Source organism: Fragaria vesca, linkage group LG3 (genome assembly GCF_000184155.1).
Source record: "Fragaria vesca subsp. vesca linkage group LG3, FraVesHawaii_1.0, whole genome shotgun sequence".
NCBI lineage: Eukaryota > Viridiplantae > Streptophyta > Magnoliopsida > Rosales > Rosaceae > Fragaria > Fragaria vesca.
In genome coordinates, this window is record NC_020493.1 from 8,566,727 (window position 1) to 8,577,519 (window position 10,793).

Genomic DNA, 10,793 nt, shown 5'->3' on the forward strand with positions numbered 1-10,793 from the left:
CGTCAATTGGCTTACTTAGTGAATACTGTCCTATTAGAAAAAAAAGTACAGGTTTACTGCTGGTGAATTTGAATGCATCCATCTTGGATCACTAGAAGGCAATAACACTCACTTCCTTGGTTGCCATTTTATGCAACCTGTTACTGTTGCTGACTTTTCTGATAGAGGAGCCCTTCTCTTATAGTTGATCGTTTTTCACACCCTTATTGAAGATGGCTCTACAGAACATTGGTGCTTCCAACCGTAATGATCCCTTCTATAGGTATAAGATGCCAAGCATGATCACTAAGATTGAAGGAAGAGGAAATGGCATCAAGACTAATGTGGTTAACATGGTGGATATCGCAGATAAGTTGGCCAGACCTCCTTATATCACCAAGTATTTTGGTTGTGAGCTTGGAGCACAGTCAAAGTTCGACGACAAGAACAAAACGTGTTATGTGAATGGTGCTCATGACACTGCAAAGCTTGCTGGACTTCTGGAGAACTTCATTGAGAAATATGTGCAGTGCTACCGTTGTGGGAACCCTGAGACTGAGATTATTATCACCAAGAAACAGACGTCGAATCTCAAATGTGCCGCGTGTGGGCATGTGTCTGATATTAACATGAGGGACAAGCTTACGAATTTTATCCTCAAGAATCCTCCAGAGCAGAAGAAGTCTGCCAAAGAGAAGAAAGCTTTGAGGAGGGTAGACAAAGAGCAGCTCAAGGAAGGTGAAGCTGCTGAGGAGGAGCAAAAGAAGCTTAAGAAAGAGGCAGCAGAAAAGAAAGGCACTTCTGGCTCCACAGTATCTAGCAAGAAGAAAACCGCCGGTTGTGACGAGGATCACTCCCCTACTCGGAGCCAAGGAGATGTGATTGACCAAGCAGCTGAAGAGGATGATGGCGGCCAGTGGCAGACAGACACTTCCATAGAGGCAGCCAAGAAGCGAATCGAGGAGCAGTTGAGTGCTGTTACTGCTTGATATGGTTATGCTTTCTACCAATGCTGATTACCAGTATATTATGAGTTGTGTTTTCTTATTTCTTTTGATCGGATCAGATCGTATAAGTTTTGTTTTTTGTTTGATTTCAACTTATTTGGTATCTGTTTCAATAATTATGTCAGTACTTAATATACAAAGTAGATGAACTATTGGCCCGAAAAGGGTGATTAGGTCAATCGAGTTTTCTAACTAGCCCAAGAAGCCCAATTTTGCTACTATTAAACCCTTTGTATTCCTCTGTTTGATGAGCCGAAACCCTTCAAGTTCTCCTTCAACCCTAACCACCCTGTCCAGGAGTACTTCTTGACGTGCTCGACGACAACAAGGTAAAGCTCAAACGCATCAAATTGCATTAGCCCATGTTTTGTTAAGAAGCATCAAATTTACTTAATTCTTAGTTGAAACTAGAATTACTGGGTGGTATTAGCCTGATAAGTTGTGGGTATAGTCGGCTTGATTTGGTCACGGGTTAATTTTGGAAATGATTTTATAATAATATTGTAATCACAGAATGTCATAGATGAATGGGTTTTGCTTGTAAGACAAGGAAACGATAATCTTCTTCTTTTGTGATATTCTGTTTGTTAAAGTTTGCAGATATCTGTGGAGATGAATCAGAATGGTGTGTGGAAACGAAGTTCTAGCTCAATTGAGAACACTTTTGAAAGTAGCATCATGAAAAGCCTTGATAAAATTGCCATGAGTCTTGAAGGAATCTGTAATCTACTAGAGAAAAGAGAAATGAGGAGACAATATACAGTTTGGGATGCAATCAAGGAGATCCCAAACTTGGACTTGGTTGCTCGTTTCAAGGTGCTTGAGTTGATTGATACCAAAGTAAAAGAAGAGGTGTTCTTGCAGATGTCCCTTGAAGAACGATTAAGATGGATATCCTACAAGATGAACCCGGAAAATCTACAAGGTGTCTAGGAGAAATAGTTCATCAAGTCATGTTGGGAATTGTTATGTCATGAATATCTTGATATTATTTTGGTTTGGTTTACATTTCATCTATTGAGTTGCTTCGAATACTTTTGGCTTAGAAACTTTTCAATTGTCTCTCGGATTCGATTTTCAATTTCTTTCTTTTGAAGCGCATGCATGAAGGTTGCTCTGTGTGTGTGGACAGGGAATGGGCGGAAACCCAATACTAGTAGCTCAATATGTTTGTTAAAGTTTGCAGATATCTGTAGAGATGAATCAGATTGTAAGATAGTTAGAATGTCATATCAACCCATAAGATAGTTTGACATCGATTGAGAAGATGTATATCAGCATTGGAGTCTCATTCGAACTTGGCGCAAGATCAGAATTTAAACCTATAGCTACAAAGTTCCATTTAGAAAATAAGCAAAAAGCCAAAGATGAACGAAGAAGAGAGCACTAGCACTGGCCTAAGTAATCATAGCACAAGCAATGCAGCTGAACAAGGGAATCACTGTGCTGCTTATGGAGGAGAACAAGAACATAAAGAAACAGAGGATGGAGCCTCAGAGGCTCAGATGCAACTTTCCCTAGTCCAAGCACTAGAAATGGTGGACTGTGGGAATACGTAATATCTCACGTATCTATCTAATCAAGGTATATATGCATTCAAATGTGCGTGGCACTTTCAAGTTTGCAACAGACTTCCCATTTCAGAAAAAAACCAAGCAGTGTTCTCAAAAAAAAAAAAAAAAAAAAAAAAAAAACAAACAAGCAGCAAAAGATGAACTTCAGAAATTGCTTATCACAAATAATCCCAAGTATGCAAACATCAATTATCAAGGAAACATATGACTTGGTATATTAAGAAAGTATCTGAAGCAAACTTTTAGGAAGTGTCTAATGTCATCAGACACTTAAAACACATCAGGATAACAATTGATATCACGGTTTTCTGGGATTATTTGATAAAACAGGGCCAAGGTTTCACTCCGTCAGAGTAGCCTTAAGCTCTCCATTGTTCTTCAGCTCCAGTATAATGTCGCATCCTCCAATTAGCTCACCTTTATAGTACAGCTGAGGAAAGGTTGGCCAATTCGAGAAAACTTTAAGCCCCTGCCTCACCTCCTCATCAGTTAAAATATCGAATGACCCAAAACTCACACCATCTTCTGTCAGGGCATTAACAACTTTGGAACTAAAACCACATTTTGGAGCATCCGGTGTGCCCTTCATGAAGAGCATTACTGGTGATGAAGAAATCAATTTCTTCAAACGATCTTCAAGAGAATCTTTTGGAACAATCCCTTTCTCTGCTAAAACCTTCTTGAGTTCTCCACTTTTCTGCATCTCCAAAACAATGTCTGATCCACCGATAAGTTCACCCTTGATATATAGTTGAGGATAACTGGACCAGTTTGAATGAACTTTGAGCCCTTGACGAACTTCCTCATCAGAAAGAATATCGAAGCACTGAAACTCCACCTTTTCTTGTGAAAGGATATCAACCACCTTCCGGCTGAACCCACACTTGGGTTCTTCTGGTTTTCCCTTCATAAACAGCATAACTGGGCTTGAGTTAATCAGATTTTCAAGCCGAGAGGTTAGAGTTGAATTCAAACCAGTAGATGCTGAGGTTCCACCTTTTCCACTTCCAGCTTCAATCACATTTGCCCCAGCAAAATCTATAGTACCAATACCATGGTCTCTAAAAACTTCCTTTAGTTCACCACTTTCGTGCATTGAAATTGCAATGTCACACCCACCAAGAAGCTCCCCTTTGCAGTAAAGCTGAGGGAATGTTGGCCAGTTAGAGAACTTCTTTAAACCCTCTCTAACTTCACTGTCTGATAGAATATCGAAACTTCCAAACTTGACCTTCTCTTCCTTCAAAATGTCAATGACTTTTTGGCTGAATCCACATTTGGGCTCTTCGGGGTTCCCTTTCATGAAAAGCATGATTGGATTAGATTCAATCAGCTGCTTCAGCCGCTTTTGCAATGTATCACCGGCTCCAATCTTTACCTGGGAAGACCCATTTTCTTTTGCCAAATCTTTAATGGTTTCAAGGATAGTTGGACCAGCAGCCATCCCAAGGCTGGCAGGAGCTGCTGGTTCTCCAGGGTTAACTGACCCAGCAACCTTTGCAACTTTATTGGCCAAACTAGATGGATCTGCACCTTCCAATTTATCAGCAATCTTACCATCCTGACAAAGAAAAAGAATATTAATACACAAGGAGAAATTTTAGTAAGAGAGATTGTTTTGCAACCCCTTCCACCAAAGAAAAGAAAACACAAACAGTAGGAAAAATGATACGAGTTCAAAAAAAGGTACATAAGAACGAGGGATCAGAGAGGAACAATGAAATAAATTACAAAAGCTTATCACCACCAAATGTTATTTACCATACTTGAGACATTGCCACTTTTATAGATACATAATTAGCATACTACTGTACTCATATATACCAATCTTTACTGGTAAACTATCCCATTTGACCGTTATACTCAAAAAGTTCTATCTACTTATCTCATTAAGCATCATTGTTGTAGCATCTAAGAACTAAGTTTTAAATTCATCTTCCTAACTCCCATCACGCAATCATTCTGTAAAAGATAACTCATGGTAACAGACCTGACCATTTTCCCATGTACACACAGAACATGTCACATAAACACCCGGACGTGCAGTATAACAACAAATCACTGCATCAAAAAGTCTATCAAATCTAGTGAATCACTATTGGATAGTCACTCCAGTTGACAACAGTAAGGCGTCTTCGCAACAAGTTCATTGTCTAATGGTCCTAACTCCATTCCCGCTCACCCAAGCTATAGTGTTGAAATTCCACCACCAACTCCCACTCCTACTAGCAAAGCTACTCTTATCAGTACAAACAAGTATGTCCTCACAGTAACCAAACGAACTAAATCAAACGAACCAACTAAGGTCACTGCTAGCAAACATAAAAAACACTTCAACACCCAAAAAGCACATACCTTAGAAAACACAAAGAAGGGCACAGCAGAAACAGCATAAGCCTCAGAAATCTCAGGCTGCTCCTCAGCCTCAACCTACAAATCCCACCACAAATTCAATCTCAGAAAACAAAAATCCAATAAAGGGTTTATACAAAACACAAAATTGAATATTGGGTTCAGAGCTGAGAACGAAACGTACCCTCAAGAAGTGGGCATGAGGGAAATCAGTAGACAGATGTGAGAAGACCTCGTCCATGTGCTTAGAGGCCTCACACCATGAAGCCCAGAAGTGAAGCACAACCGGTGCGCCACTCTGGACCAACCCATCAAGCTCCTGCTTCGATTTCACGTCCTTCACTGACCCACCACCCATTGAGCTCTGAATTCGAAAACCCAGAAGCCAAAACGCAGAGAGGGAGAGAAAGGTAGAGACTTTGTTTAGGGTTTTATATCAGAGGAATGGTTTTACAGAGAGAAAGAAAGAAGATGTGGGCCGCGTAATATTTCAGCCGAGGAATATTGGAGGCTCTGTGTTGTAAGATCTGGACCGTTTATTTGGTTGATTCTTTTTTCCTTTGGGTTTCGATTCTCTGTGGTGGGTTCTAATGAATTTGAAGGCTCTTTTGTTCCCACTGTTATAGAGAAAACTATAAAGATACAACAGAGATAACAAACAGATCAGAGAATCATCCTCTTATTCATCGATAGAAACCCGCAGATCAGAGAATCATCCTCTTATTCATTGATAGAAACCCGCAAGGAAGAAAGCTACAAATCATTTCGCCAATTGAGCTCAATCTAGTTCAAATATAAAGTGATATCACAGTGAAGAGTAAGAACTAGAGACACAGAAAATGCTCTTAACACCTAAAGGCTACAAATCATTTTGCCGACTGAGCTTAATCGAGTACAAAAATCGAATTATTAGATGCATGCTATATTCTTTCTACAGTCTGAACTTTGAAGCAGCATCCATCCGAGATTGTATGAAATGCACAGGTAAACAATAGAAGAGAAACTCGAACCAGAAGTAAAAATGACATTCCAAGATTTCAATGACATGTGCAAAATTCTTCAGTCACTGTAATCACAGTGAAAAAGCCTCAAATGTGACAATTTGTACTCGTCTCAACTGCTTTCCTTCTACTGCTCTATAATTCGTTTTCTTTCCAAAACCAAATTATAATTTGCCAAAAGAAGTACCAACTTTTCACTTTTCTTTGTTACTGTCACCTATCTGATAATTCATATGTCACTCCTTTTTTAGAAACTTTAACTTCTTTGGGTTGATACTGTCCAACTGAATCAGTAGTGTTCCAGCATTTTCTGCCTCAACCCACTTGATCGATTCTTCCTCCAAAAGCCTCACAACCTGCGTCAATTGATAATATGAAAGTAAAATATCAAACATTTTCAAACATACGAAACAAGTATAAATGATGAGGGCATACTGCTAATCGTCTCCGAGATCCTTTTTTGATATCTCTCTCCTTTGTATCAATAATGACCTTAAGATGCTTGATTGCTGACAAAAAGGACAGCAGAACAAATTCAATTTAGATGGAAAAGTAGTTAAAGAAATACTTCAAAGGCACAAGCACTTACATGAGATACCAGCAACTGAAGAAAGATGACACTTCAGAAGACGTATCGCCTCCTTGGCACCACCTTCATGCAAGTCAAGCACTATATCCCCTTGTGTCTCAGCACTTCTGCAATGAAAGAAAATATATCAATGTTCAAACCTTGACTACCCTTAACCAATGTCCTAAGAGGGTCGGACAACACAAAAAGTTTATTTTAAAGATGCTGACCCAGGTTTAAAGATCATTTTATTTGACTCCTCATCTGCATCCCGTGCCTTTTTCTGGAAAAAGTGTCCCTGCCATGCCATAGTACATTAAACCGTCATAAGTTCATCTAACAAGATATTAAATTGATTTATAACAAGGTTGGTTGGATATCCGAAAGAACTGATACCACAACAATAAAATTATAGAGGTATGAACGCCAAGCTAAAGTAAAGCTATTTGTAAAGTAGTCGGATGCCGTTTATATTCATATAAAGATAATATCTGATCAATACCATGACAGTAAGATGGAGACTATACCTGTTCCATAAGTTTGTCAGCTCGAACACGATCTCCCTTGGAAAATGCTTCTACAGCCTAACAAAATAAAACTAAAATTTTTACCCCATAGTTCGTAAAGTTACAAGCTTACCACGAGCAACTACTATGCGTGCTTAATATATTTCAAAAAATTGGAATAAACTAAGCCATGTAAAGCCACTTACTGCCTGGTAATACTCCTTCATTGTACTCCGATACTCCTTCACACTTCTTCGAAGAGCTTGGTACCTATCTTCTTCATCTGCATCTGCAATTACAACACATTTATGAAGGCTTAAGAAATTACAAGCACAAAGCAAGGTGTGTGCCTTAGAGATCCATATTTAGGATTAATTTTGCTTTAGTAAGGACTGAATGAATTCCTAATAGCAGTATCATATTTACAACACAGACTGATCCAACTATTTTTCCGCACCATACAGGGTACCACGGAAACACCAGTGTAGAGAAAAGGGTGCTTACCATCCTCAATGTGATGCTGTTGATAGACCACAGGTGTCCTGCTATCTAAAAACGTATCTGTTGGAGGTTCCACCACCAAATGGCCGTAGGCTGCATATCTACTTGTTGGTCTTACTGTTCTTTTTTTTGGTAGCTCAGGCTCCTCAGGTATCTCAGGAGCACTGAAGAGAGCAGCCAAAATTTCTTTTCCAATTGATTCTACTCCATTTGTATTTGAAGCCCTATCTCCATTACTGCAACAAAATGAACATAGATCAGTCAGACTGATGATTGTATAAGCCAAGTTTTTGGATACTCACCATCTTCTCCCTTCCCCTCTTCACATAACAAAGACAGATATCATAATTAGTAGGTATAACAACAGTAACGAAAGAACATACATTTCAGTAGAGTTTATGTGCTCTCCCTGAGTAAATACTTCCACTTTTAGACATGAGCCTGCAGACTGGATCTGAAATGAGTCACAGAAGTACTAGAGTAGCAATTACAAACAGTACGAAAGAAAATAGAGTAGCAATTACTAATCTGTGCTTGACAGATTTCTACCTCTTCTCTTAGTTTGCATTTTATTAATATGTAGATTGGGTGATGACATCAATATAAGGGCTACAGAAACAAGGTCCTCCTAACAAGAAATTTTATACAAATTCATGATGTCATATGTCTCCTTATATGAAGTTTTGAAATTAAAAAGCTTGACTACATGTTAAGAGTACATCAGAACAACCTTTTAGAGAAAATTGAACAGCCTTTGAAATAAAATTGGAGTATACATCATTGAAGCATAATTACATATTATTATAATTCACAAAACGTAAAAACTAATACAATCCTGTTTAGGCTCTAAATGCTTGAAAATATCACTGACCTTATCATTGGAGTTACAGATCACTTCGTTTCTTTCATCCGAGGCTGATGTTGACAAACTAATAAGATTTTCCATGCTCTGAATGGTAATAAAAAATAAATAAAACGTCATTGCTTAGAGCACTTATATGTGAATACATCTTGCCAATGTCTAGCAGCTGACAAAGTAAAAAGGTACAGCATAAGGGAAAATCTTGAGAAATTATTGTACTGAATAGATTGAATAGGAAAGAATTTTTAAGAAAAGAGAAATGAGAAAAAGAAAAAAACAAACAAACAGACAACCAAACAACTCCACCAAAGGCGTCAAGAAACTGCCTTCAGTAGAGGTGGAGATTGGGTTTTTACTCATACATAGACAAGAAAAATACCAAGTGGCCAATGCAGGTGCAATCTGATAGGATACAATCAAGCAACCAGATGGTAGTCTACAATTACATCTCCCCTGCTTGGTTTTACATCAACTTAAAAAGTTTCTCTTAAAGCTGATAGAATAGAAGAATTTTGACACAGCATTGCATATCATATGTGAGTACTAAGAGACCTAGCCAAACCTAAAGGAAAATATAACTAAATTTTTGCATGAACACACCATATATAGATAATCACAAGATATAACGTTAAGACAGAGAAGAGCCTCAGAAATGTTGTGTACCTTGTCCATATCATATCCGCAACTATCTGCATATAGAAAGCCAGATTAGTGTCCTTACATTATGAGCACTGAAAGAAACTACTCAAATGGCACAGCAACATCAACAAAAACACAATCTATTCAAAATTCTGATGACTGATTTAGCCGCATTTCACATGGTATATCATCAACAAATACTCCTAATCATGCTAGATAAGATTTGAATCATCCTAACACTTCACACAACAATGCCAAACATTGAATGTTATATAAAACAAAACACACCAAGAGTACATTTTCGGTTTAAGATTGCTTTACCAAGAACATCTCGAATCAAATCCCTATCGAGCTTGAACCCTTCTCCAAGCATAGTGAAGAGAAAATCCTCCATGTCCTGTTGAAGCACATCATCCCCAGATGAACAAGACTCCGCCTTTTCCGCCCAGCTCTCCGGAATCGGCAGCACCTTGGCCTTTGAGTCCACTCTCAATGCCTTCCCTCCATTACAACCCGACGTCGTTTTACTCCCATATTGTTTCCCAATCACATCAGACACACTCCCCATTGAAACCGGCCGATACTTCGTCTTGGAACCCCTCGAATTCCCACTCACATTATCCGACGTCGTTTTGTTCTTCTTCCCAATATCGCCAGAAGCTTCTTCACGGCCGGAGAGAGCGAGAGTCTCGGCGGCCGCCGCGGCGTTCTTCCCGGCCTTGCAATAAGCAGAAGCGATTTCGTCGATGGAAAACGCAGCGCCGTTGAACCCAGAAGCCTCCATTGCCTGAAATTCAAAGTCTGAGAAATCCAAAGACTGGTTTTTTGAATCGGAAAATTTTTCCCAAAAAAATTCTGGCGTTTTCAGAACCGGGAATGCGACCGGTTCTGAATTTCCAGCGGCGAAACTCCGATTCAGGTTCTGGGTGGTTCAAAGATTGAAGCTTTTTTGGAGAAAGGAACAAAGGATGAGGAAAATGAAGGGTGAGAATTTGAAGAGGAGGGTTTGTGATTATTGTGAGGAATGCATGAACAAGTTATGAGTTTTTGAAGAAATAAATATTAATCAAAAAACTGAAAAGGGAGTGACATGCTTTTGCTTATGATACATTGTTAACTTCTGAAGGAAATTTTGGTTCCAAATTCCAATGAGAGTATGAAGAGGTTTAGTCTTTGAGTGTCAAAGAGTAAAAGGATATGCGACTCTTTACTGTAAATTTGAAAGTGATGATTGTGACAAGGGTCGGGAGAAGGAAGGTATTTATTTTGTTCTGAGTTGGCTAAGTAATTTAATGTTGTTAGATTATTGTCTAAAAAATTATTATGCATTTAAAAAAATCGTTACTCCTTACATCAAAAGATTATGCGTTTTAAAATAATCGTCACGTCAAGTATGTACGAGTGATTTTTGACTGTAGATATATTAGAAGTTTTGTGACGAGGATATTGTATCAACCGGTCACAAATTAATATATGATAATTTACTAATTTTTCTAAATTTAGTAAATTAATATCCGAGAAATCAGTGGCGTAGCCAAAAACCATAATTAGGAGGGTCAAAATCTATTGCATATTACAACGATTATTTTTATCAAAATCTCAATAGGTAACATATATTGTATGTATTGATTTTTTTTTAATCAAAGATAAATCGGGTGCAGTTTTCATTCATCACAAACCAAAATGGTCATTACATACATTTTTATTAATTTTCTTTTAGATAAATTGTATATAATTATAGTAGTAGATTAATGAATCGACACTGCTTTGTTTCATAAATCTACCAAAATACAAAAGAAACAGT

At 38.2% G+C, this 10,793-nt stretch overlaps 2 protein-coding genes and 1 pseudogene across 2 annotated transcripts; 1 reads left to right on the forward strand and 2 right to left on the reverse strand.

Annotated features, from left to right (window-relative positions):
* The first annotated feature begins 212 nt into the window (after positions 1-212).
* LOC101304659 lies at positions 213-1,919 on the forward strand (annotated as a pseudogene).
* Positions 1,920-2,686: 767 nt separating this feature from the next.
* Positions 2,687-5,317, reverse strand: LOC101296843 (monothiol glutaredoxin-S17-like). Its single transcript, XM_004293979.1, has 3 exons — positions 5,097-5,317; positions 4,916-4,990; positions 2,687-4,121 (listed from the first exon to the last, which is right to left on the reverse strand). Exons 1-3 carry the CDS (start codon positions 5,268-5,270, stop codon positions 2,901-2,903), a joined length of 1,470 nt encoding a protein of 489 aa, XP_004294027.1. The 5' UTR covers positions 5,271-5,317; the 3' UTR covers positions 2,687-2,900.
* A 622-nt stretch (positions 5,318-5,939) lies between these two features.
* Positions 5,940-10,053, reverse strand: LOC101297124. The gene is made up of 11 exons (XM_004293980.1): positions 9,311-10,053; positions 9,014-9,039; positions 8,360-8,437; positions 7,872-7,942; positions 7,492-7,724; positions 7,194-7,276; positions 7,009-7,065; positions 6,712-6,779; positions 6,503-6,609; positions 6,349-6,422; positions 5,940-6,269 (listed from the first exon to the last, which is right to left on the reverse strand). Exons 1-11 carry the CDS (start codon positions 9,771-9,773, stop codon positions 6,150-6,152), a joined length of 1,380 nt encoding a protein of 459 aa, XP_004294028.1. The 5' UTR covers positions 9,774-10,053; the 3' UTR covers positions 5,940-6,149.
* Between the last annotated feature and the right edge of the window lie 740 nt (positions 10,054-10,793).

Coding starts and splice junctions, on each gene's coding strand:
- LOC101296843 (XM_004293979.1), bottom strand. CDS start 5,270: ATGGGTGGTGGGTCAGTGAAGGACGTGAAATCGAAGCAGGAGCTTGAT. Junction 4,991..5,096: donor CTCATGCCCACTTCTTGAGG/GTACGTTTCGTT, acceptor TGGGATTTGTAG/GTTGAGGCTGAGGAGCAGCC. Junction 4,122..4,915: donor CCTTCTTTGTGTTTTCTAAG/GTATGTGCTTTT, acceptor TTTCTTTGTCAG/GATGGTAAGATTGCTGATAA.
- LOC101297124 (XM_004293980.1), bottom strand. CDS start 9,773: ATGGAGGCTTCTGGGTTCAACGGCGCTGCGTTTTCCATCGACGAAATC. Junction 9,040..9,310: donor TTTGATTCGAGATGTTCTTG/GTAAAGCAATCT, acceptor TTCTATATGCAG/ATAGTTGCGGATATGATATG. Junction 7,725..7,871: donor CACATAAACTCTACTGAAAT/GTATGTTCTTTC, acceptor ATTTTGTTGCAG/TAATGGAGATAGGGCTTCAA.